Raw genomic sequence first — 26,374 nt, 5'->3', positions numbered from 1 at the left:
AAGATGAGAGGGAAGAATGTAGAGTGAAGAATCGCTCAGAGTCGTGCCCAACCTTTTATAAGAGTCAAAAACTCAAAAGGGAATATGGAAATTCCCTCCTAAGTCTTTTTTTTTTGTTTTTGTTTTTTTTTTTTTTTTCATATTTTGGTTTTAAATTTTAAGAGTAATTTGGTTTGGTTTCGGTTCAGAAACCGACAATTTTAACATCCTAAACCAAAATCGAACCGAACCAAATAGCAATACTCACATACCCAGACCGAATATAAACCGAATTTATTTGATTTTGTTCGATCTGATTAATTGGGATCGGTTTCGATTTTGGTTTGAAATTGACATCCTTAGCAACTATTGTTGGTTTGTAGGAAGCTAATGCTGTAATAGGGTAGGGTTGGGCCTAGCTTTTGAAAACCCTAGTCCAACCCTAAGTCCCCTGAGTTGGGGTTAGGCTCAGCCTAACTTTGACTCAATGTCTAAAAAATCCAACAGAACCTTGACCTTAGTTGCCCTGATCATGGGGAGGGAGAAGAGAGATGCAGGTCTGGGCTAGGTAAGGGAGAAGAAGAAGATAGGTTAGTGTCGGGCCAAGTTGGCTTAACGTAAGACCTCAACCATGACTTGGGTCAGCCTTGACTTAAAATAAAAAATTTTTAACCCTAACCCGCCCATAGGGCTAGGATATCTCATCCCAAAACTTAGCTCAAGGCGGGCTCTCACGGCATGACCAACCTTAGACCCCTAGTAGGAGTCGTCAAACCCCTCACTTTGGGTTGTTTCAAATTGTGGTTCCTTAACCCCTTTTGTTTGAAAATTTTGAAATGTGGGGGACATACTTTTGCTTTAAGAACAAGAGATAATAGTTTGCCAATTTCCTTTATTTTGTTGGTTTGAGTGGAGTTAGATTTTACGGACCTCCACCGGTTCGAATCTGTTCAGTAACCCAACGGAACCGGTTCCAGTATGATCAGGGTTCTGGAAGAGTAGTAGGAGATATCTACGCCGCTGGCCGGGCTTTACCATTTGCCGGTGGCGAACTAACGTTCTCTCACTTCCGTGTGGGGGGTTTAAATCCCGAAGGGCCGGAAGCCCGGAAAAGCTGAAACAGAAAACCTTGGGAACTGTCTCTGTGCCTCCCCGGCGTCGAAGAAAAAACAATGATGTATCGCCCGGCTTCTATGATTCAATATTACAGGCTATCATCATCTTCATATCGTCTCTCCTTCTCTCCCTTCAAGTCTTTTTATTCTTCTCCTCTCTCTTCTTCATCCTCCTCCTCCTCCTTATCTTCTTCTCCTTTTTCTACTTCCACTTCTTCTTCAGTGGGGGTCTTGTTTTGGATAAAACCGTTGAAACACCACCATAGACGAGCTAGAGCTTTTGGAACAACTGCCGCTGCTGCGGCTATTGAAGATGGAAGGCAAGGCGACAGCTTCTATGCCGAGGAAGGCGTCTCCTGGAAATCTCTCGGTGTTTCCGACCAGCTCTCACTAGCCCTCTCAAATGCTGGCCTCCAGAAACCCTCCCTCGTTCAGGTAGGTCATTTAACTCTACCTTTGTTTTTCCGTTATCTTGGAATTATCAGTTCATTGTCCATCTCTGGCCATAAACCTCAACAAGTAGGAGAGGAGAAGAATGGAGAACAAAGTAAATGCAAGCCAAACCGACTGGTTCAATCTTTAAAGTGACCATAATAGAAAATAATTAGGCAAGGTTTCAATATTGCCTTCTAATTTTCTCCTTGTCTTAAAAATTCATTATATACTGCCTGTAATTTAGAGTTCAGATTGTCATCACAGTCATCAACATCCATGTGTTTGCTCTTCAGGCTGCTTGTATACCATGTGTGTTATCAGGAAAGGACGTTGTGGTTGCCGCAGAGACTGGTAGTGGTAAAACACATGGATACTTGGTTCCCCTGATGAATAAGTTATGCAGGACAGTTGATTCTACTGGGGATAGTGATGGTGATCAAATTTCAAATCAAAACCAAGAGATTTCTCTTGTTCTTTGCCCTAATGTGATGCTATGTGAGCAAGTGGTTCGGATGGCTAACTGTCTTCGTGATGATAATGGTGAGCTGCTTCTGAGAGTTGCAGCTATCTGTGGACGGCAGGTAGAGATGTTCTAATTCTTCCCATTTTCATTATAGCATTTCATCTTTTATTTGATGGATCTTCTCTGTTTTCTTTCGGTAAATTTCACATTTTCAGAGTTAAAGAAACAGCAGCAGTCATTTGATTTTGAAGCTCTATTTTTTAGGCTTCTAAACAATATATAAAATCCTTATGATAATAACCTTAAAATGCAGGGGTGGCCAGTTGCGCAACCTGATATCCTTGTTTCAACACCAGCTGCTCTTCTAAATTATCTCTGTGCAATTGACCCCGAAAAACGCCGCCGTTCTGACTTTCTACGCAGTGTGAAATATGTGGTAACTTTTCCTCTCTTTCTATCTGTACTAATTGCTAAGGTTGCAATGTTAATTTCCAACCTGTCATATATGGTGTTGATTTTATGATTACATCAATCAACAGGTGTTTGATGAAGCAGATATGCTGCTCTGTGGAAGCTTTCAGAATCAAGTCATCCGTCTCATAAACATGCTCCGGTTCGATGAAAAGATTTTGTCTCGGATTAAAGGTTCTCTACGTAAGAGTCCAGGGGAATTAAATACTGAATCACAAGTGAATTCTGAATCAGGAGACCTTGAAAATTCTGAATCGGAAGACCTTGAAGAGCTTGAAGACGAGGAAGATCTGGATGGTGAAGATGGTGCTGAGTATCTGACATTGGACACTGAAGCTGCACCCAGCCGGGGAAAAGACTGGAGGAGGGTTAGAAAAATTTATGAACGCAGTAAGCAGTACATTTTTGTTGCAGCTACTCTTCCGGTAAATGGCAAGAAGACTGCTGGTGGAGTTTTGAAACGAATGTTTCCTGATGCCAGTTGGGTTAGTGGAAGCTATCTTCATTGTCACAACCCCAGGTGCCACTTCTTCCATTTGGTGACTAATCGGTTATCTGATTGTAAGGCTTCATTTGGTTGTCTAATGGTTTGTCACTGGTGTTAGTTTGTGCTATATTACACACAAGAAAATATACTTGTCTTCTTGTATTTTTTTGGTATTAGCATTTAATGACTACATTTTAGAGTAAGAAGAATTTCGTGTGGAGGGAATTTCTTGAACAACCATCATAGTCCACTGATAAGTAATAAAATGTTTGATGAGAGTAGGGAGTGACAGGAAAGAGAGAGAGGCTCAGGGTGTTGATTTCTTGTGGGCCTGCATGGGTATTTCCTTAGGATGTAGAATCCTTACTGGGTTGAAGAACTTCAAAAACTGCAAGGTGAGGCTAAATTGTCTGTGTCTTTAGATTTATGTTTTTTATTTTTATTTTTTGCTTTAGGACAGCAATGTTATCTTTTGATATCTGTACCATGAGTTTACTAACTAGTTGTGGAGTGCTTTTCTCCTTTTGGGTATTATTCTATTAGTTGTAAACCTTATGGGCTGGACCAATTGGTCTTCCTCTGACCTTGTCAAATCCTTGTCTAATTAGGTGTAACCCAAGTTATACTCGTGCATTTGGAGTTCTATGTCCTCGTCAAATTCCATTTAGCTGAGATTCACCTGACTTGTTGGGCTGTGCCTCTTCCCTCTTACTCTCATCTTTTCATCTCTTCTCTCCGGTTTGGACGTTTTTCATACTTTGTTCTGTATGGATCCATGTAGCCGACCCTATTAAGTTGGGATAAGGCTGAGTTTTTTGTTGTCGTTGTTGTATATGTGTGTAGAGATGTTTTCTTCAGTTGAAACATAATTTACTTTGCACTCAATTGTGGTATAGTGTGGATTCATTGTGTTGGGTTGGATTCCTATGTTGTCCTCTTCCCTTTATTCATGTTCTTATTTTCTTGTCTACTACTATCCAAATCCATTGCCTAGCATGAAGCCACCTCAATTTATTCCAAACCAACTATTTATTGAAATGACAAGGTGATTATACTGTACAATGGTCCAAAAGCAGGCTACACCCCCCCCCCCCCCAATATAATAATAATAATAATAATAATAATAAGTGAAAAAGAAGCCCAAAGGCAGTGTGGCTCCTATGCCCAGACACAAAGTGGGGCAAAATGATCACCCTGCCCTTCATGAAAGGCGGAAATCCCACCCCTGTTGATGCTTCCATGTGTGCTCCCACTACACTGCCTTTCAGGGAACCCTGATCTTCGAGATATTGCAGCCTCTAAATTTCTGGCAAACAGAAACCCAAGCAATTGCCTTCTCTTTAGCCCGTTCAGCAATCCCGTACATCAACTCCTGGTACTTTTCAAAGACCCTGTTGGCCTGTTGTTTGTTTCATGTCAAATTCTACTCACAGTAACCATGAGTAACAGAAGACACAATTTCCTCCTATTCCTTCTAAATGGTCACCCCTTCAATGCCCTGAACTGATTCTCCATAATGTTTTTCATAGCCCAGCTAACTCTAGTTTCTTCCAAATTAGCACCCAAGCATTTATAAATTATAGGAAAATAGGCAGTGGATAAATAAATGAGGGACATCTTGAGCATCTCCCAAGCGCAGGAAACGGGGAAGACGACATTGTCTTGAAATCAGGTGACTGAGTGTGAGTATGCAGTCTTTAACTATGGTGCATTCAAAATGATCGCACTGGAAGAGGTTCGACCATAAGATATCTATTAGAGAACTCTTATCAATGTGGTATCTCATAGGTTCATCATGTGTAACCTTATCATGCATTAGAGTTTTGTTCTAACTCAATATTGTTAAGTTGTATCTAGTTGATTACTTGATTATAAATATACTACGGACCACACTTAGCAGTATGTGACAAATGAACATTCAACATTAACTGGAAAAAATGTTAAGTTCCTTCTAAAATGGCACATTGAGGTTTCACAGCGGAGTTGTCATAGTTTTCAAAACTCCAAATTCATCCATCTTCTTTGTTTCTTGACACCCTTACTCGTCCGAAGTGTGTAACAACTGTACAAATTTCTGATTCTCCCAGTCATTTGTGTTTCTTCATAGGGATGGAGAGTTTTACTATTTTAGAAAGCCTAAAACCTGAAACATTTGTTAGATTCCCCTTAGAAGCCTTCTAGACTCTCAAGTAATTCTCCCACAACCTAGCTGCAGCACTCATTGGTCAAAAGAAATCCTTATGAGTTATGACCATAACTGATCATCCTACTTCTTTTTAGAGCTTTCCTTTTGGTTTCCTTGAAAATTTTACAGCTCAAGGTTGGTTTTCGTTTAAAAAAAAAAAAAAAAAACACTGTTGATCTTATTCAAGGACCCTTCTTTATACTCTAAGAACTTTTTTTTTAGCCCCTAGGTTAGTTGATTGGGATATTGGAATCACCTCCCTAACTAGAGAGAGAGAGTGCCCAAGAGAAGTGAGTATAGAATGAAATGAAAGATAAGAGTGATGTTTAATAGGGGAGGTCAGATTTTGTGTAAAGCGCAAGTAGTCTGTGTTAAATGTCTTACAGGACAGCATGTTTGATCTGCTATTCAAACTGTTATACCTAAGATCTAGGCCCCAACTGAGGAACAGTTTGGAACAGATGAGTTCTTAGTTGAGTGATGTGGGGCAAGTTAAAAGGACAATTATACTGCTAAACTTGGCCCAATATGGAAGTGTGGAAATGTGAAATGTTAATTGTGCTCATAGCAGAGATGGAATCATGGAACAGTTCCTAGGTACCATTTTTATCTAATGCCAACCATTGCAGCTTTCCAATTTGGATCATTTATGGCTTACTTCCAACCTTGTGGAATAGAAACAAAAGACAACGAAGAAGCAAAGGCCCTATAGGAGGGTGATAAAGATGTATAGGAAACAAAATGGGAGATGGGATGCTTGGAACAGGAATGAGCTCATTTTCTAACAGCGATAGGAAGATCATCCATTGTAGGAGCAAAAGGTATAATATCAAGTATCAAGTATGGGAGGCTCTGAAGAAGTAACAATACAATATCAAGTATGGGAGTAGTATTACCTGATATTGGTAGATCCGATGGAGGTGCTTCAGAAGGGTATTGCTGCTACCAGTGGTGTCTTGCTCCTTGGACCTCCGAGTGTAAGCGATCACATCTCTTACAGGTTGATCTAGTGGCTTCCCCTGAACGGGAGGCATACCCCTGAATAGGAGACGTATAAATAACAAAAGGAGGCTCTTCCTCAACTCTCCCCCTGAAGAGGTGACGTGAAATACATCTCAAACTCATGAAAAATGATATTCATGGTGACATACAAGCAGCGAGTAGGAGGGTGATAACATTTATACCCCTTTTGAGAAGCTGGGAAACCAAGGAAGACACTTTAGAGCCTGAGGATCAAGCTTGGACCTTGAAAGAGAGGAATTATAGGAAAAACAGACACACAAATACCCGAGGAGGAACACTAGAAACAATTGTAGGATCAGGGAGAAATGAAATAGGGGGCTTAAAGTTAAGTACACTAGAGGGCACCTGGTTAATAAGGTGGGCAGCAGTAAGAACGACATTGCCCAGAGGTATTTAGGAACACTAATAGTAGAGCCCGAGCAACATCAAGGAGATGACGATTGTTACGCTCTGGGATCCCATTTTGTCCAGGTGTCTTAACACAAGATGTTTGGAAGAGAATGCCCTGAGAATCAAGGTATTTATGAAACTCCTCATCTATATACTCAGTGCCATTGTCACTACGAAGGACTCGTACAATGGCATCAAACTGGGTACGAAGCATGGCATAGAAAGATTTAAAACAAGAGAAGGCATCAGACATATTATGCAACAGATATACCCATGTCAGACGAGTACAATTATCAATAAAAGTAATAAACCAACGAAAGCCATTCCTATCAATTGTTTGAGAACGACTCCACAAATCTGAATGAATAATCGAAAAAAGAATATCACTTTTATTTTCAGTAGGAAAGTAGGAGGTGCATGTATGTTTAGCAAACTCACATACATTACACTTGAGTGGTTCCAAACCACAATGTTTAACTAAAGTAGGAAACATGCGACGTAAAATATGAAAAGAAGGATGTTCCAACATGCGACGTAAAATATGAAAAGAAGGATGTTCCAGACGATGGTGCCATTGGTGCCATTGGTGGAGTTGAGAGAGAGAGAGAGAGTTGCCAGAACAGAGAATATGCGTTGTCATAAGAGGAGGCACAACCGGTGGAGAATCCAAGTAGTAGAGCCCATCACGGACCTGACCATACCCAATCGTTGCACCCGTCACCAGATCCTGAAAAAGACAATAGGTACAAAAAAAGTGATCAAAGCAATTCAACTCCTTAGTTAAACGATAGATGGAAACAAGGTTAGCACATAATTTTGGGATGTACAACACAGATTGAAGAGAAATTGTGGAGGTACAGGAAATAGAACCTTTACCATAAATGGGGGACAAGGAACAGTCAGCCATATGTACCTTATCCCAACCGGAAAAAGGAATATAAGTATGGAAGACCTCAGAACTACTTGTCATGTGATCGGTAGCACTCGAATCAAGTAACCATAAGGGAGAATGAGAGGAAGAAACAAGGAAGCTACCTGTTTGAGCAAGGTTGGACACAGGAGGAGCAGGAGGAGTTCCTGTGTCATTAGTTGCTTGAGGGTAGCCATTTGATCTGGAGAGAATGGTGCAATAGTGGAGGCACTGTCAACAGACTCGGACAGATGGACCTGAGGGCCTTGTTTTCTAGTTTTGCTATTATGCCCACCCTTGGGACGACCATGGAGCTTCCAACATGTTTTCTTGGTATGGCTATGGCGACCACAATAATCACACTGAACAGTTTCCCGAGGAGGGGTAAAACCTTTAGACGGGGTTTTAACAATTGGAGTAGTCAATAGTGCAGGCCGAACAGGAACTGTAGAGGGTAGCATAACAGAGCAACGATGATCCTCAGATACAACCAAGTTATATGCTTGGAGAAGAATCGGAAAAGTCTCGCGACCCAGGATTTGTACCCTGATTTAATCATATTCAGAATTAAGACTTGTCAGAAAGTCATGCACATGTTCCATATCACGCTCCTTCTGAAGTGTACCAGCATTAGTAGGACAGGCCATAGGGATTGGGTGATAGAAATCTAGCTGTTGCCATAGGTTGTATAAGGTGAAATAATAAGATGAGAGAGACAACTCTTTTCTGAGTGGTGGAATGTACGGTACGACAAATCTCATAGATTTAGCATAGTTCCCCTCGAGAATAGGTTTGCCTTACTGCATCCCAGAGATCCTTAGCAGAGTTGAATAGGACAAAGCTTGGGCTAGTAGCAAGCTCCACAGAGTTGATCAGAAATGCCATAACAATGGCATCATTGGCTAACCAGGTGTTAGCGATGGCAGGATTAGTCTATTGAGTGTCTCCAATGTGAAAACCAGAGAAGTTCCCACGGATAGTAAGGAGGTAGGCACGAGAACACGTGAGGTAGTTCTGACCATTAAGTTTGATGGGTTTAGGATAAGTGGACTGATTGCTTGAACGGCGACTAGCAGAGGCCTCAGAAGAGGCAACAACAGCTTTGGCATCATCACCTACTGTAGTCATGGCTCAAAGAGAGGAACACGTGGAATACAGGTAAGCACAAAGGAGTGCTGGCAGAAGGAGCTGATGGCAGCAAGTACAGGTAGCAACAGGTGCATGTGCAACAGGCGCAGGCAGCGATATGCAGCAAAGGCAGTAACCGCAGGCAGCAAGAAGAGAGACGACGACGGCGAGCATGGCCAGGCTCAGGCAGCAACATCGCGATGGAGGCGGAAGCAGGCGTGGTGAGAAGGCGCGGTGGGTTAGGGGTTAGGTTTGCATGGAATAGGGTTTAGTCTACCATGCTAGACTAGGAGGCAAGGGCCCCCAAGGATGGAGAAGAAAACCAAAAAAAGAAGAAAAATATTTTAGGGTTTTTGCCTCTATACCAAGTTGAGAATCAGAGATTAGGGAATGATTCGACTTGTCATTGTCTTTCTTATTTATAAGAAGATCACAATAAATCAAATAAGGAAAGTAGGGTAATGTTGACTAAGCATCCCTATCTACAAGACTTTCTACGGTAAATAATAAATAATAAGACTTATCCAAGGTAAAAATAAAACTAACTATGGTCGTCTCAATAATATTTTTTTCGCCCTTGCTTTTCTCATAATCTTCTTAGCTTCATGTTTTGCTAATTTATACATTATTAGATCCTCTACATCCTTAGTCCTTTGCCATGTGTTAAAAACTAACTTTCTTAGTCTTAATGGCTACTTGAACCTCATCATTCCCCCACCATATCCTCCATGTACACCTTCATAGCCTCTACGATCTCTCTCAGCATGTCCTTTTAGATCACCCTCTATAATAATCTTTTCTCCATGACTAAAACCTTGCATTAATCCATCCATGTGCTCCCAAAATTGTATCTTACTACTTTCATCCAATCCTACTTTTGGTGCATAATCTCTAATTATATTGACAACCTCTCTCCGACACAAGCTTGATGGATATAATCCTATTACCAAATCTTTTAGCATCCAACACATCATTTTTAAATCTTTATCCACTACTATGCCCACTCTGCTTTTATTACTAAGTTTAAAGTCGTCCAACTACTTAGCTTTTTTACCACTCCATCTAGTCTCTTGAATACAAACTATGTTAATCCTTCTTCTCGTAAAATCTATCAATTCTAGACTCTTAACCGTTAACGATCCAATATTCCAAGATGCTAATATAATCCTATGCTTTTGGACTAGCTTCTTTACCCACAGTTGTCCAAGGTGTGAGATTGTCACTGCATCCTAGTGATGACGCAACGCATCACTTACAGGGGATGCCATGCCTTTGCTATTCATTACACCCGGGTCAAAGTATAGAGCGTTGTAGCTAACCTTTGTGGGGAACGCCCTAGCATAACATTGGAAGTATTAGAATCCATGTAAAAAAAGGTTTGGCTAGGGTTTTTTTTCTGTGCCAGCTGCCGACTGATGCACCAACCCTCCTCCTTTATCCAAGCTTGGTAACGGTAGCAAACACTGGAGGAGTTGTTTGCCCTAATATGGAAGTACATGGTATTAGTTACAGGAGATTTCCACAACCTGGTCCTTTTTTTTTGGGGGGGGGGGGGGGGGGTTAAAGAGTTCTTATTGTATCCATGCCAGTTACTTTATTCATATTCTAAACATGAATTTCTTATGATAGTTCTTTTGGGTTTATCAAGTTCATACGTGTTGTTGATGCCCCTCTTCTCCTTTGTATCAGATTAGAGCAGAGGTGGATTAAAGTTACAGTTGAGACACAGGTGGATGTGCTTATAGATGCAGTGAAACAGGGTTTTAGGTCTGAAGCTTTGGGTTCTGATGCTGGTGTAAATCGGACCATGGTGTTTGCAAATACAGTTGATGCTGTTGAATCCATAGCTAAGATATTGCGTCAAGTTGGAGTTGAATGCATTTGTTATCATAGCAACAGCTCCTTTGAGGAGCGTACAAAAAATTTGAATGATTTTCTGGAGAGAGGTGGTGTGCTTGTTTGCACTGATGCTGCTGCACGTGGTATTGACATACCGAATGTTTCTCATGTTGTTCAGGTATGCATTTTCCCTTTGATTCAGTTATTATTCCTGTCCTGTGCATTTTTAATGTTTTCTTGACTGATTCATTAAATTCTTCTCTTTTGGTATGAACATGTTCAAAGCTTGGACTCTTTGTATCTTTTCCCTTTTTTTCTTTTTTGGGAGAGGGGTGGTCTACCCCCCTCCTTTCCTTTGGAGAAATGCTACTACTATGATAGGGTTCATTAGTCAATATGAAACTCTACCTGCCTTTCTTTTGTACATTTGAGCTCTAAAATACTGTTTTTGAATGGTTCATTAGTCATTATGAAACACTATGTGGGCTCTAAAATAAAGTTTCATTTTTGCAATTTTGGATAAGGGTGTGAATTTTGAACCGAAAACATTGAAACTGGAATCAATAACCAATGGACCGATTAATAATTGTTTTGATTCTGGTTTTGAAAGCTGAAATCGATAAATAATCGTTTCGGTTTGGTTTTGAACCGATACCGAACTAATAAACAGAATAAACTGTAAACCAATAGGATCAATTATACCATCTAAAAAGGGGACCGGCCTGGGCCTTAGTTGGACAAAAAAACCCTGAATAACATCTCTTCGATTTCTCGATTCTTCTTGAGAATTGAGAAATATAAGAGAGGTGAGAGCACTCATGGCAGAAAGGATGACTGGGTGAGATAGGCCGGGAGAGACTGAAGAGCTTGAGTACTTGGTGGGGCCAGTGAGATCTTGCCACACAAGGGCTTGCTGAATCCCAGGGAGTAGATCTCCCTTGCTACTGGCCAATGATAGCGACTCCAGCTTATGCCTCCCACTCCTGTCAGCTCTTCGTTATCTTTGTTTTTCCGATGATACATTGCCTCAGGAGTTTGCTAACAGTTAGGGTAAGATGAGATGAAAGGGAGGATGTCCTCCACGCTGCCAAGACTACGGTGCGACATGGGGAAAGGATTATGTAATTTAGTTCTGATTCATATGCTAAATCAGTACCAAAACAGAAGCGAAACAAAGGAACAAATAACCAGATTTAGGAGAAAATATATAGAATGAAATCAGCAACTCGGATCAACCTAAAAGCCAGGTAAAGTTCTCCTTATAGAGGGTAGGACCCTTGCTGAGATTCTCAGCTTGATCCAATGGCTGGATCTGAACTTATTATAGGGATTCCTAGTGATACTAGGAGAGGGCTAAAACTATCAAACTAAGGGTCAGAATAATGATCAGTTTGCAGAATTAATAAACCCAACAGAAAACCAATGTCTGCTATTAGTTTCAGACTTGACAGAACAGAAGACAACATATATTTGTTGGGTCCTGGTTGGGGGTAAGGGTGTCAAATTGGAACCGAATCCAGTTCCGGACTGAATATCCTGAACCGAATCCAACCCATTATAATATGGTTAAATCCTGGATCTGAAATAAGTATTAATAATTCGATTCAGTCCGGATCTGGATTTATGCCAAGAACCGTTGGATCTATCCAAAACCGGACCGAATAACTTAATGTCACTTTTTCCTCTTTAACTAAAAACTTGACGTAAGTTATATGGAAACTCGACATAATTAATCACCTAAATGATAAATCATCTTATAGAGTTACAATTATAGTCCAACTGTAAAACCTTCTCTTTTTTTCCTTTTGTTGCCTTAGGACTCATGAACCCTGAGTTAAATAATCTACTTAACTGTAATTCTTCAAGTTTGAAGTGTTATGTTCTTTATCTTCTCACAATTAGAATAGCAGCGACTCTTTGCTAGATAAAATTGCAGTGGCTGAAAGCGTCCCTTTTTTCCTTTCTCACAATTTTCTGGCGGCCAATTGGTCAATTCTTCTCAACAACATTACAGCAAGATGGTTTTCCATCTCCTACAACGTTGCACTGATTTGATTTCAAATCTCCAATAGCATTGCAGCTTTTTGTATGAACTTTCTTATCTTTCTGAAGTATATGTGTTTTTTCTTGAAACGGAACTTGGAAATTATTGTTGTTTATCTATAGATATAATGTTGGAACTCATCCAATCTGCCACATTGCAGATAATTGGGCATTTGAGACAAATCTCAATGGGCCATTGAGCTAGGGACCTTTGCCCTTGCTTATTGCTTGTTCCTGAATAGGAACTAGAACCGGACAGGAACCGGATTGGTCGGGTATGAGTACCAATTTGCAGAACCGAGATGGGACTTGGTCCGGTTCTGGATCACACTAATAGTCCTTGGACCGAAATCGGAACCGGACCGATTGACGCCCTTAGTTGGGGGTACAACAATATTGACTTCAGGTTTGAGGTCTAAAGGTCAATCCATACTCAATAGAGTCTATATTTGAAGACAATCTGGGAGGGGGTACTGTCAATAGAATAGTTCTGAAACAATAACTAGAATCAGACCTGTAAATCTCTTTGTATCCAGAAGTCCTAGTCCAGAATTGGAGAAAATTACAGGAAATAAAATGGAGATCAGTACCTTAACAAAGACATGAAGAAGGACGATAGCACCTGGGCTTCCCACCACAAGGTGTTGATTGGATTCACCACCAATCACACCTTGATTTTGACGAAGAAGAGCTCTCCATGCAGAGGAACAGAAAACATTTCTGCTGTTTTTCTTGTTGTATCAGGAGAGGGACTCAAAATTGTTGGCTATTGGAGCCCTTGGACTTTATTTCTAACAACCATAAAGTTTGAATCTGGGTAGGAAACCCCCTAGATGATTCCTATTTCAACTCACCATTCCTTTTTTAAAGTCAAAGTGGCCTTTTGAAAGGGGTGTGGACCCAAACTGAAACACTTAAAAGACAATAAACAAATGAACCAATTGAACCACTGGTTTAACCAGGACTGACTTAAAAAAAAAAAAAAAAAAAAAAAACACTTAAAACAGAAAAGAACAACTTAAACAAGAAACAAAGTAAACCCAGGCCTTGATAATAGACTGGGCCACACTACAACTGAAACTTATTGGACTTCCTATTGTGGTCGGTCTTCAATTCTGCATCAGTATGGAGATCAATCTCTAACGCACCCTTTCCATTAGTGTTATACCGCTTCTGTTGTTGGATGTGACAAAGATGACCTGAAAGGTCATTCTTTTTTTTTTTTTTTTTGTGGGTTATGGGCTATGGCTTGGTGTGGGAATGTGCAAGGGAGAGCAGGTACACTCATGCCTATTCACCCTCTGATTGGACCCTCATGTTTGTTGGATGGAAATAATACGCCTTTGATTAAATGGACCTTGCGGTAAAACCATAACCCGAAATCAGAACCGATAATAAACGATTAACCAGAACCGTTAATGACCTTTCTGCAAAACATGGGTAGGGCTGCATACAACGTACATTATGACCCTTCCCAGACCTTCCAATGGCATGAGCCTTGTAAGTTGGGTATGCCGAAATCAGTACCGATAACAAACTGAAACTGAAATAAACGATTAACCAGAACCGTTAATGACCCTCTTGCAAAGCGGGCATAAGGCTGTGTACAGTCTACATTATGACCCTCCCCAAACCCTGCAGTGGCGGGAGCCTCATGCATTGGTTATGCTGTTAATGAAGCGATTACTAATTGGTTTTGATTTTGGAACTAAGAACCAATTACTAATCGGTTCCACTCAGATTCTACTGTTTAGATCATGAACTGAACTGAACCAAGCTGTTTAACACCCTTAAATTTGGAGGCCCATCCATAGGTGCACAGTTGGTTTGTAAAGTTCATAGGCTAACCATTGCGTGGTGCCAGCATTCCTCTCTTCCCTATGGGTTGATTAATGTGCTCGAGTGTGATTAACATGCTGGTGTGTTTGTAAGAGGATGAAAGAAATCGGGATTGGATTGGCTGAATCGGCTGAATCGGCTGATTCAGATTGGCGCTGATACTGATTCTGGTTGACCCAAGGACATTCTGCCGATTCTTACCGGTTCAGATAGGAATCTGCAGTGACTGATTCCGGTGCCAATTCTGATATCTTGAACCGTTCTTGAAAATTTAGTGATTATTTGGAAGTACTAATGGGTGTGCACAGGGTGATGCAGGAGTGTTGCAAATAATCTAGAGATGTCTCTTCTTTCCTTTTTCTTTTTTTGGGGTTGTAATAATGGGTTTTAGAGAAAGTGTCAGTTGCCAAATGGACCCTAAGATGTTTAATGGTCTTTGTAATTCTTTACAACTTTCTCTCAATTATTATAAATATAGAGGGCTGGTGTCATATTTGACACAAATCATTACCCCATCCAACATTTAGTTAAGCTTTTTAAATTGGATTTAAATTATTATTATTATTATTATTATTATTTTTTATTTATTTATTTATTTATTTATTATTATTTTTTTTTGAGGATATATAGTGCTATCTGAAATAGAAAGGATTATGGATCTTAGATTCAGACAGGCTCCAGATAAGCCTTATTCAGAATTTGATAACAGAGATGCTCCTGCAGTGTCTGCTGGCAGCAGAATATATCATCCAAGGAAGATCATCTTCTACTGTTTCCATGAGTTACCCATTGCTGAAACAGAAGAATGATAAGAAAGAAAGGAGAAGAAATAACAGAGGAACAAATGAAGAGAAGTAAGGGAGAAAACAGGCTGCAGGAGAGAGAGAGAAGTAGGTGGTATGAACAGTAAATGAACAGAACTGTGAGGAGAGAGAGAACTCACAACCAGTTTTCAATTATACAAGTATTCTATTAATTAGCTATTGATTTGGGGGATTACATACTTTATTGAAAAAATGATGCAGGATTAATGACTACGGGTGTTAGTTTCTCTTTCTTTTAATCATGCTTTACCTTGTGGTTTGGGTTGGGTTTTTTTCCCCTCTTTTAAGTTTTTTATTATTATTATTGTTATCATTTTGTTGTTTCTGTGAGTGAGTCCAAGTTAGGCTGGAATCTGTTTTCAGTATTAAAGTTTGTTTAGGAATTTTGTTTCTCTTTATATATTTGGTTGTTACGGTAAGGTACGAATGTTGCGACCTAGTGGTCAAGCGGTCGAAACAGCCTCTCCATTCTCGGGGTAAGCTGCATAGTTCTCCCCCACCCCCCGGGTCCTTGCACATGCAAGAGCCTTGTGCACTGGGTACGTCTTTTTTTTATATATATTTGGTTGTAACCCATGATGGGTTTAGATAGATTGGAATTGAAAGAACGAACTTAAAGTTTATGATGCTATGAAGAGCCAGTGGTTGGATCAACTGCTACTTTTCTTTCTCTTGTTCTGTGCTAAATCTGTTCCCATTCTCAGGCGTGATGCTTCCTTTCGTACCTCTTCTATTTCCTACTGTTCTTTCTCTTTCATCATTTCTTCTTCTTTCTAGTCCCGTTGTACCCCAGTTTTTTTAACTCATATCAGATTGCTATTTTGCTTCATATCTTTTCTGTTTATTACTATTTAGGCCTGAAACTTGGCTTGGAATCACTTTCTCTTAGTTTGCGTCATTATTTTCTTCATTATTTTATAGACTGTTTATGTATCATGCTCTGTTTTCAGTGTTTTTAACTCCTTTCTGCAACTGACTATCAGATTACCTAAATCTTGTTTAAAACATCTTTCTTCCTTGGACCTTGTAAGAAGACCTAGGCCATTCAGCCTCTGAAGTCCCAGACTAGACTTGATACTGTTGGAGTGAGTTATGCTCATTCTTTGATTAGGTTTACCACTGGGTAATACTTATTTTGTTGGGAAGAGAAGAACTCTTCTTCTTATTGCTTTTAATAACATAATCTTCTGCCATTTACCATTAAGCCCTCCTAGTTCTAAGTTTGTTTTATTCATTCTCCTTTTTGTTGTTAATTTCCACAAATATCCTCCTACTTAAACTCTTCTTCTCAGTTTTGTCCTTAGTTTAATTACCTTCCAAAGGACCTTCAACTGTTCAATAAAATTACAGATTTCTCCATTGCCTCTTATATTTGGCTTGTTTTAACTTGGGTGGGCCCCATAGATACCCCCAACCTAAGGGTTCCGAACACGGGATCACATAAAAAACAGAAACAGAATTTTAAATGACCCCAGAAGACAGCTTGTTAATATAATTTTAAAATAGAATAACTTCCTAATTAATACTGATGGGCCCCACTATATCTACTGACACAAACCAAAAGGCTTAAGAACTTTAAAAACTATCCTATGTATCTACTCTACATTAGTACAATACAATCAAGATACAAAATACAAATCAAGGGTCCAAAATAGGGGATCAAGCCACATCCAATGGTAGTGATCATACTCCTGCATCAATGTGTTTTATTCAAAAGACATGAATTTTATAAGTTAGTAAAATGGTTCTCTTTAAACTGAGGTAAATGGCAGAGCAGGATATTTGTAACTGACACAAGTAGTTGGCATTACGCTTGGTTGTGTTGAGTCTTTAGTACGTTACTTCTTCATTGTGGGATGCCATTATTATTTTTTGAAGGAATTAACCGATGTGAATAATCTGTTCTATTCTAGGCAGAATTTGCAACTTCTGCTGTAGATTTCTTGCATAGGATTGGTCGTACAGCAAGGGCTGGTCTATCTGGAGTTGTCACGAGCATGTACACGGAATCCAACCAGGATCTTGTTGCAGCAGTGCAGCAAGCAGGGAAACTGGATCAGCCTGTGGTAATTTTTTAAGCTCATTTTCACAATTTTGATACTAGTACCACAGTTTCTTTACTTATTTGAAAATGAAATTTTCTGTTCTGTTCTAAAAGATGTTTTCATCTAATATCAATCGACCCTACAAGGAAGTACCCTAGTAGTACTTCTGATAGCACAATTACATAATGTTCTTGTTGCTGATTGATTGTATTCCCGATTTACCAATGAATCCACTTCCATTATTTATGCCTTTTGCCTCCTTGATGGACAGGTGAGTGTTAAATTTCTTATATATCTCCATTTGTGTATCTGATGATTCTATCAACTGATCACTAGGATCCTTATGGCTGCAGGAGAAGGCATTCAGCAGAAAAAGGAGCTTCCGCAACAAGCTTAAGAAAGGTGCTTTCAGTCTGTCTGTATCTTATTTTTTGCAATACTATTTTTTGATTTTGTAGACTTCTTGTCTTGGATGGATATTTGGAATTCAGCATGCATGCAGACTTACAACAGTGGCAATTATGATTTATTTGCCTGGAAGTTGGATTGTAGTATTTTTCAAGTCTATGTTCCAGCATACCAGGGGGAATGAATGGTGATAGGGCCATTGAGACTCCAGTAACCTGTAGGCCCAGTATTTTGGACATCATCCCTTTTCTTCTCTCCTTCATATATATGGTTCAGATATCAAACATTTGTATCAAGAACTAAAATAAAAATAAAAAATAAAAAAAAATAAAAAATGGAAAAGAAAAGGATATCAAACATCGAGAGAAAAAGAAAGTCCTGAAGTGTGATCCACAATCTGAATTAAATTAATTGTGACACATTGACGTTCCAAAAACTCCAGCTTTAGACACCTTTATTTTATCCATTACCTAGATGGAGTCTTAGCTTGCTACTCTATATTCTGGATTTTTTGCTCGCTTGTTTGGTCTAATTTTCTTGTTGCTGCACCATTTGAGTTCTATTTTGTACATGCAAGCATGCACAAACACAACTCCTGCACTTTAGACACCCATTTGTCATGACTAACAAAGAACTAATTAGCCTTATTGATGCACATATCGATTCCATGGGTTTAAGTACAGCCACATGGATCAGTTGAGGAGTGATCCATCATCCTAAAATATAGACCAACCCATGGGGCTATGGGGCCACAATCAGCTAAGCTGGGACCGGCTGGGAGTTTCTGGGTCTCCCAAACCCAGATAGTGGCGATCTTTTTTCTGTTTGTTATGGGCTGCAAGCTTTAGTCGAGTTAGTCAAGTCTTGTGCCACAAGTTTGGACTGTTAGTTATGATTTGTTTCCTTTTCTATTATAGTCCTTTGTTTCCTTTTCGTGTGCTTACAAGTTAGGCAATATCCCGGTCCATGCGGTGGTGGGGTTAGTATGGGCCTGTATACCCGTCGTTAGCAAAAAAAAAAAGTTGGGCAATGTACTTAATTATTTGGGGATTACGTCTTAGACTTTCCATTCAAGTTTTAAAATTTCCTTTTTGTACACTTACCCAAGTACTATAAATTGTGATGGACTGTTAGTCCTTTCCCCATAAATTAATGAAATACTAATTAGTATTTTGTAACTGAAATAGAAACTAATGATAAAAATAAAATCTAACTATTTTGTAACTGAAATAGAAACTAATGATAAAAATAAAATCTAACTCTCAACTACTAATTAGAAACTTAACAAAATAGAAAGTAAATAAAATATTTCCTTGACAGCTCGATTTTTCTTGAAAGAAGTCTCCACACAACAGCAATTGGTCTCCATAAGCACCTCCACGCAAGTAGCTAAAATATCTCCACACAAGTAATTAATGGGCCCCACAGATCTGATAAAATATCCTCTTTAACTGTATGATGGTTATTTAGGGCAAAATCTGGCGATTTATGGGCCTCAATAACTCCATCACGTAAGCCCAAATATGGCCTAAATAAATCAACATATGTGAACAGTGTTTCCTTGCTCTGTAGACTCCTTGATCTGCATCAGATATGTCCTATATAATCTTGTATATTTGACCCACCAAACAGTGGGTTCTAATCCTGATGGGGTAACCTTAGGGAAGAGGGGGAAATCAGAATAGCAGGGGGAGAAAGGGGAGACGCACCAGTTCACAAACACAAACGCCACTAACTTTATTCAAATAAATTCACCTTCTTAACACTGAGTGTATGCAAGTATATAAAGGAGAAATAATGAGACTTCTACTTAGACTCCAAAACAGAATCCTACTCTATACTTCCTACGTATCCTATCCCAAACAAATATGATAAAATAAAAGACATATTAATAAACTAAACTACTACCAACCCTTTTTGGACCAAAAACCTCGGTTGGACCGGTTCTTCTTGGCCCTAGGCTTCCACAGTCGGTCATGCTGGTCCAACCAGGTAAGTGCAACTGTATCTACATCAACTCTCCTCTTCTGAAAAGAACTCGACTCTATCGAGTTTGGATGAGGTCCAAGAATGTCGTTAGAGTCGATGCGCTTGATGAGAAAAGTATCAACTGTCCTCTTGAGCTTGAGAGGGGAGAAGATCCTTTGTGGAAGGAACTTCATCTCAAGGCCACCATGTTGAAAAGAATATGTATTCTCATATCCATAGTGCTTGGCTTTCTTGGCGAACAACCATGGGCGTCCCAGAAGAATGTGATAAATTTTCAGAGGGAGAATATTACACTGAACCTGATCAATCAGTCCACCAATGGAATGCGTGAGCAGACACCTTTCATTAATTTTCAGATTATTGTTGTTCACCCACCCAACCTTGTAGGAGTTAGGATGAGGCTCAGTTTTCAGACCCAACTTACGAACATCTTCAGCAATAACATTGGTACAACTGCCGGGGTCAATCACCAGATTACACAAGCTATCATTTCATTGCACCTTGGTCTAAAAGATACTGTGACGACGCCAATCGTCCTCGGGAATCTTCTGTGTAGTCAAAAGAGGATGAATCACATAGAACGGTTGAGGCTCACCATCACTATCACCATCATTAATCTCATTAGGCTCATGATCATATTCACGCTCCAAATTTACTATTCCTATTTTCGGTTGCTCTTTTGGTGCATAGGGTATAAAATTGTCCTTGTCGATGTAGACTAATAACCGGTTAGGACATTGATTAGCTCTATGCTCATACCCCTTGCATGAGAAACATTGAATAACCTCCTTCAAAAATACTGAGTTCCTGTCATAACCACACTGAGGTGAGGAGTATGGATGATTAGGTCGTGAAGATGATAGATGTAGCACTAGCCCGTGGTCTGTTGATTGACTTTTCTTGTGGAGATAACTATGGCTGAATAGAACTAGGACCTCTAAGAAAAACATTTGTAAATGGCCTCCGATTGTATGGGCGTTTCAGACTTTCCTAAACCTGATATGCTACTTGTACGGCATCTTCCATTGTAGGCAGTTGGCTAGATGCAAGGGCAACACTAAGTTGAGGGTGCAAACCATTACAGAATTATGCTACCAATATTTCTTCATCCCACTCAAAATCAGAACGAGTGGCCAAATAATAAAATCTAGCAACATACTCTTCAACGTTCAAATTCTCCTGTTTCAGCTGTGCAAACCTGAGATGCATGCGTTGCTTGTAATTGGAAGGCAAGAATCTCCGGTTCATAACTTCATACATTTCAACGCAAGTAGTGACTAACCCAATGCCTCGGGTTCGGTTCTTTTGTTGTTGCTTGATCCACCAGACTCGGGCTGTGCCTTTCAATTTAGCCTCTGCAAATAGGATCTTTTGGGCCTCAATCAACCCGTACCATCTGAAGAACGTCTCTAAACTGTAAATCCAGTCAAGGTACAGTTCTAGATTATTGTCTCTATAAAAATCAAGGACATCAAATTTTGCTGCTCTTTCTGCTCCATCATCATATCTATCAGTTGCATATGGTGGTGGAGGTGGTGGTGGTGGTGGTGGTGGTGGTGGTAGTGGTATTGACGGATCCTGTGGAGTGGTGTTGGAAGAATCCCCAGATTGAATGAGACTCTTTCCTCTATCTACTGCCACCAAACGATCAATAGAAGCTTGCATAGATGGATTCCATCATTGTCTTAAGGGAAGCGACATCAGTAGTGAGAGCTTCAATTTTTGCATAAGTTTCTCCCTTGTAGGAGTTTAGCTGTTGAACAACTTCACTATTGGCTACCATGGTGGAGATAGGCAAGATTGTACTCTAGTATGATGGAAAAATAATAAATAAAGGAAGTTTAAAGAGCATTTTTTTTTCCTATGCAGGGATGGCAGAACTGTAAATACTGAAATTTAATTGAAGTCACAAAGGGATGTCACGTGTGGGTGCAGGGGTATACTTGGAAGTGACAAAAAATAGGACAAAAGGGGATAATGGAGAAAGGAAGGGGTATTACTGGTAGTAAAAAGATAATAAAAGAAAAAAAGGACAAAAGGGAATCGTGGGGTTTTAGTACTAACAGAAGGAGCCCTTCTTCTTCTTGGAGACAGAACTAGAGGAGAAGGCGGAAGCTCGACGGAGAAGGAATTGATTGAACCAGGTATGTTCCTCTCTCTCTTCTTCTTTCTTCGCTTCTTCTGTTCTTTCTTTTTCTTCTGTTTCTGTCTTTTTTTTTTTTTTTTATCCCACGTGCTGGAACCTTGCAGAGGGGTTCGACTAAGAAGAGGACAATGGGGTTCTGGCGGCTTCTCTGTCGACTCTCTCCTCTTCTTCTGCTGCTCTCTCTTTTTTTTTGCTGGTGGAACCCTAGAGAAGGGGTTCAATAGAAAGAAGTTGAGAGAAAGAAGGGGGGACACTGTGAGAGGGGTCGATTCTATCTAGAGAAGACAATCATTTTTTTTGTTGTTTTTTGTTTTGTTTTGTTTTGTTTTTTTTTGTTTTTTTTTGTTCCCAGTCTTGGTAGAACCGAAACAGAGAATAGGGAAGGGAAGAAGAAGATGGAAAGAAGGGGAATGGGGATCTTCGGCTCTGATACCAAATTGATGGGATAGCCTTAGGGAAGGGGAAATCAGAATAGCAGGGGGAGAAAGGGGAGACGCACCAGTTCACAAACACAAACACCTCTAACTTTTATTCAAATAAATTCACCTTCTCATCACTGAGTGTATGCAAGTATATAAAGGAGAAATAGTAAGACTCCTACTTAGACTCCAAAACAGACTCCTACTTCTATACTTCCTACGTATCCTATCCCAAACAAAGATGATAAAATAAAAGGCATATTAATAAACTAAACTACTACCAGCCCTTGTTAGACCAAAAACCTCGGCTGGACTGGTTCTTCTTGGCCCTAGGCTTCCACCGCCGGTCATACTGGTCCAACCAAGTAAGTGCAACCGTATCTACATCAGATCCACTTATCAAAGGACATATGGCTAGTTAAAGGGACCAGACCTGTAGAATGGTCTGGATGCTTGTGCCTGAGATATTGCCTTGTTTGTGTACCTTTGTTGGTATTTGTTTTTACCTCAGGTTTATTTTTTTATGTTTGTGAAAATTTTCATAGTTTTTTTTTTCCCCCCTTCCCTTTCTGTTTTCAACGCTTCATATGATGAAATTCAAGTTAAAAATGTAGATGATTTGCTGATATTATTTTTTTCTTCTGATTATTCAATGCTTGATCTGTGAATATCTGCTGTAATTAGGATACAACGGTTTAAATTGAACTGAGAATAGGGAGTTTGATTGTCGTTTTGTTTTTCTCTCCCTCTTTCTTTTTTTGAATAGTTCTTTTCATTTGGTTTTCATCAAGAATCATTTAAGAACTGATTAGGATTACTCTCACTGCTTTTGCTTTGATTTGCAATAACCAAACCTGTTTTTATTGTGGTGGGTGACGTTAGTTTATGGCAGGTTTCTTTTTGTCCCTCCTTTTCGTTTTCTTATGCATAGCGTGCATGGTTTTGGGCTTGATTTCTTGTTTTTAATGTTCCACTGTTAATCCTCTGTATGTTTCAAATGCCTGCCCATGTACCACCCTTGGACTAGTTCGACTAATTGCATTCTTTGTAGTTCAGCTTTGCTTCTTTTTTTTTTTTTTTTCTTTTAACCCTCTGTTTTCGGTCTGTTTTTCACACCTTTCCACTAGTTTGGATCAATGCTTTATTTCTTAGTTGTGACCACGGTTGACAAATTTGGAAGCAGGAACAATTTGGAAGGAGAATAATTTGAGTTTAATTCATTTCATCAGATTGGAAGTTCAGTCAAAATTTGGTAGAGGAAAAAAAAACAGACCATGAAAAAATCTCATTCGGATTAATTTAGGAATATTTGTTTATGTTTGAAAAATTCAGTCCATTTTTTTTATTAAAACTTTAGAGAGATTCCAAAAATTTCATCCATTTTTCTTTCGCTTTTTTAATTGAAATGTTGCAAAGATTCTGAATCTTTCAAAGAGAATTATTTGGCTGCCCCTGAATTATTTGTGAACTATTATCAAGGACCAAAATTTTTAGTCCCAATTATTCGTGGACAATTTTAAAACTAGTTTGGATTTCAGTATGAACTTTTACCAAACTAAATTTGCCTAAGTAGTTGCAATTTTGCTAACAATGGTTGTGAAAAGAATTAGTGGGGTTAAGTGGCCTAATATATATAGCATTAGATGTTGGTAGGGATTGGATCAAACCAGGATAAATCAAGACTTTCACTCCTGCGGGCATTAATTTTAACCAATGAATCAACAGTCTTAGGCTCTAATCTTGAGGGGATCTTCTCTATAAAATCAGTAATTAGAAACGCCCTAGGCCCATGGTAATAATCATGGTCCAGATGGTCATGAAGTGATTGTTTAATACAGGAAATAGAAAATTATTCATGTTTTAAGTCGAGAATATTTCTGTTTTTATTGGCAGGCTTGAAGACAGTCAGAGATGTGCCAAGTGTGGAAGACAAGGTTCTAACATAATACTTCTAGGAATAGGATTCCTTACTCATAATGTTTGAGGTACGTTTTGTTAATTTGCAACTCATTATCTTTTGGAGGGTGTAAATATATTTGTATCTATTTGCTTTAAGTGGATTTTGCTTTTGCCAGTCTTCATTGTTCATTGGAAAACACCAAGCCTCAGCCTAACTCCCCCCCCCCCCCCCCCTCCCTTTTCGTTACATTATCATGTCTTCAGTTAGATTTCTTTTTCAACAGTCAACTAAACTGTACTTTAGGGTTCACAAGCGCAACACATTAACGTGTCTTAATGGGAACCATGTATGAAAATTTCTTCAGAAAAAGAATATAGTTGAAAATACCCATCATTTAATTTATGCATCCACCTTTTGGTAGGCCACTGGGGGGCCATTTAAAGGGGTTATTGGAGCATGGAGATGGTATGGCATGCTCCCATCTCTGGGATAACGCTGTCCTAGCAATTAAGTTGTGTCAGCAAATCTTTGGGAGACAGAATACTTATTGCCCTTCTCTTAGTCCTTTTCAATTGCCGGAAGAAATCTGACAATGATGTCTGCTGAACTTTTGTATGTCAATCAACTATTAGTGAAGCAGTTTGATTAGAAGGTCAAACTACTTGTGTTCCAAACAGATTGGGCATCAAGACAACCCAATGAGGAGGTCATGGGTTAGGATTTTTCTAATTGTGTTCCAAACAGATCGGGCATCAAGACAGCCCAATGAGGAGGTCATGGGTTAGGATTTTTCTATTTGTGTTCCAAACAGATCGGGCATCAAGACACCCCAATGATTAGGTCATGTGTTGTTCTGGTTGTGTTTCAAACAGATTGAGGAGTAAGACACCCCAATAAGGTCATGGGGAGGATTTTTTTTTTTTTTTAGGTATCAAGGCAGCCAACAACATTTCAGAGAAAGAGAGACACCCCAATTAGAAGGTCATGGATTTTACTGATTGTATTAAGACACCTCAACAGCACTGCATTAAAATTTTGAACATTTATGTTGCTTGAGAATACTGTCAAATGTCAATTACTGGTAACCAACTAACCATATTAAAATTTTGAACCGAGATGTTGATTGTGATTTCCATTATGAATTATCAATATGGTAGGACAGCTTTAAATTGCTCTCATATCTTGTGAAATTTTATGAATTTGGATTTCAGGTTAATACTAAACAAAATTATCAATGCCCATTTGGTGTATCTGAAGTTTTAAGTTAAAACTTCAACTAGATTTTGTTTTATTTTTGCCTGTTGGGTCATTTAGATTATATTGTGTTACTGTTTATTATTTTATATTGTCATTTTTTATATATCAAAACAATTTGGTACCATTGCATTATATAATTGGATTTAATTATCGTTATCCAATATGGGCTGATACTGTTACGATACTGATCTGGTACAGATGGATAATGTAATGCCCTTGGTTTTTGATAAAATTTGGCTTATATTTACATTTTTATCCTTGGTTCATATCGGTGGATTAATATCGTATCAACCAGGAAGTCAACCCCTGCCGATATCGATATGGATCAGCAGATCCATTACCGATTACTAGAACCATGCTCGGGATTGATCTTATATTTCAAATTTCAGCATTAAATTCATTTATTCTCCACCATATGGTCTCATCTATTTGCATCCACCCCCTTTTTTGTGTTCTTGAATTTTTCAGTGATTTGTTTATGGTCAATTCTGATGAAGTTAAGATCTGATAATTGCCATGTGGCAAAACTATGTACATATGTTATAATAATATTTTTAATCTTCATACACTTTTTCTTGGTAACGTGTTTTCTTCATATGCAAATGAATTAAGACTAAAGTTTTTCTTCACCGGTGGCTGAACGATAAGACAATCCAGATGTGCCCCCCCCCCTCTCCCCCCTATTGTCTGTGGCTGCAATGGGCCACGGTGAATGAGGTGGCCTTATCTTGTGAGAACTAATCACACTTAAGCTATCTTAGGCCTTATCTTGTGAGAACTAATCACACTTAAGCTATCTTATCCTTCTATTAGCCAATCTTGTGAGAACTAATCACACTGGCTCACATTAAAATTATTGAAGTGATATTTGAATGTGGGTCTCCTCCAAATCACATCATGCATAATGGAAAAGGTGGAACTTCTCTCTGTGATAGGGTTGTAAAGGAACCATACCGACACGGAAATGTGACACGCATTTACCGACGAAGCCGAAAGCTAAACCGTAAGCAACTGCTGGCTAGGGTTTTTAAGGTTCCCACTTGGGAAGATGCCAGAACCTTATCATTTATCGTCAAAAG

General features: G+C 39.2%; 1 protein-coding gene across 6 annotated transcripts; it reads left to right on the top strand.

Annotated features, from left to right (window-relative positions):
* Positions 1-946: 946 nt before the first annotated feature.
* LOC122079278 (DEAD-box ATP-dependent RNA helicase 22) lies at positions 947-25,780 on the top strand. 6 transcript variants are annotated; one of them, XM_042645621.1, is made up of 10 exons: positions 947-1,529; positions 1,823-2,110; positions 2,306-2,428; positions 2,532-2,983; positions 10,276-10,603; positions 17,045-17,197; positions 17,530-17,578; positions 21,664-21,717; positions 24,032-24,123; positions 25,591-25,780. In XM_042645621.1, the coding sequence occupies exons 1-9, from the start codon at positions 1,152-1,154 to the stop codon at positions 24,082-24,084; spliced, it is 1,878 nt and encodes a 625-aa protein (XP_042501555.1). In that variant the 5' UTR covers positions 947-1,151; the 3' UTR covers positions 24,085-24,123; positions 25,591-25,780. The 6 variants fall into 6 exon arrangements, with proteins under 6 accessions (XP_042501555.1, XP_042501554.1, XP_042501553.1 ...); XM_042645620.1 differs by lacking the exon at positions 25,591-25,780 and adding an exon at positions 25,494-25,541; XM_042645619.1 differs by lacking the exon at positions 25,591-25,780 and adding an exon at positions 25,250-25,541.
* Positions 25,781-26,374: the final 594 nt, after the last annotated feature.

This window comes from Macadamia integrifolia, chromosome 5 (assembly GCF_013358625.1).
Source record: "Macadamia integrifolia cultivar HAES 741 chromosome 5, SCU_Mint_v3, whole genome shotgun sequence".
Lineage (NCBI taxonomy): Eukaryota > Viridiplantae > Streptophyta > Magnoliopsida > Proteales > Proteaceae > Macadamia > Macadamia integrifolia.
Note: the sequence above shows the minus strand (reverse complement) of the source record. Positions and strands in the feature narration are given on the sequence as shown.

Bases quoted from the DNA above. Each gene is read 5' to 3' on its own strand.
- LOC122079278 (XM_042645621.1), top strand. From the start codon at position 1,152: ATGATGTATCGCCCGGCTTCTATGATTCAATATTACAGGCTATCATCA. The intron at 2,111-2,305 runs GTAGAGATGTTC...CTTAAAATGCAG, and splicing joins CAGCTATCTGTGGACGGCAG to GGGTGGCCAGTTGCGCAACC. The intron at 17,198-17,529 runs GTAATTTTTTAA...TTATGGCTGCAG, and splicing joins GGAAACTGGATCAGCCTGTG to GAGAAGGCATTCAGCAGAAA.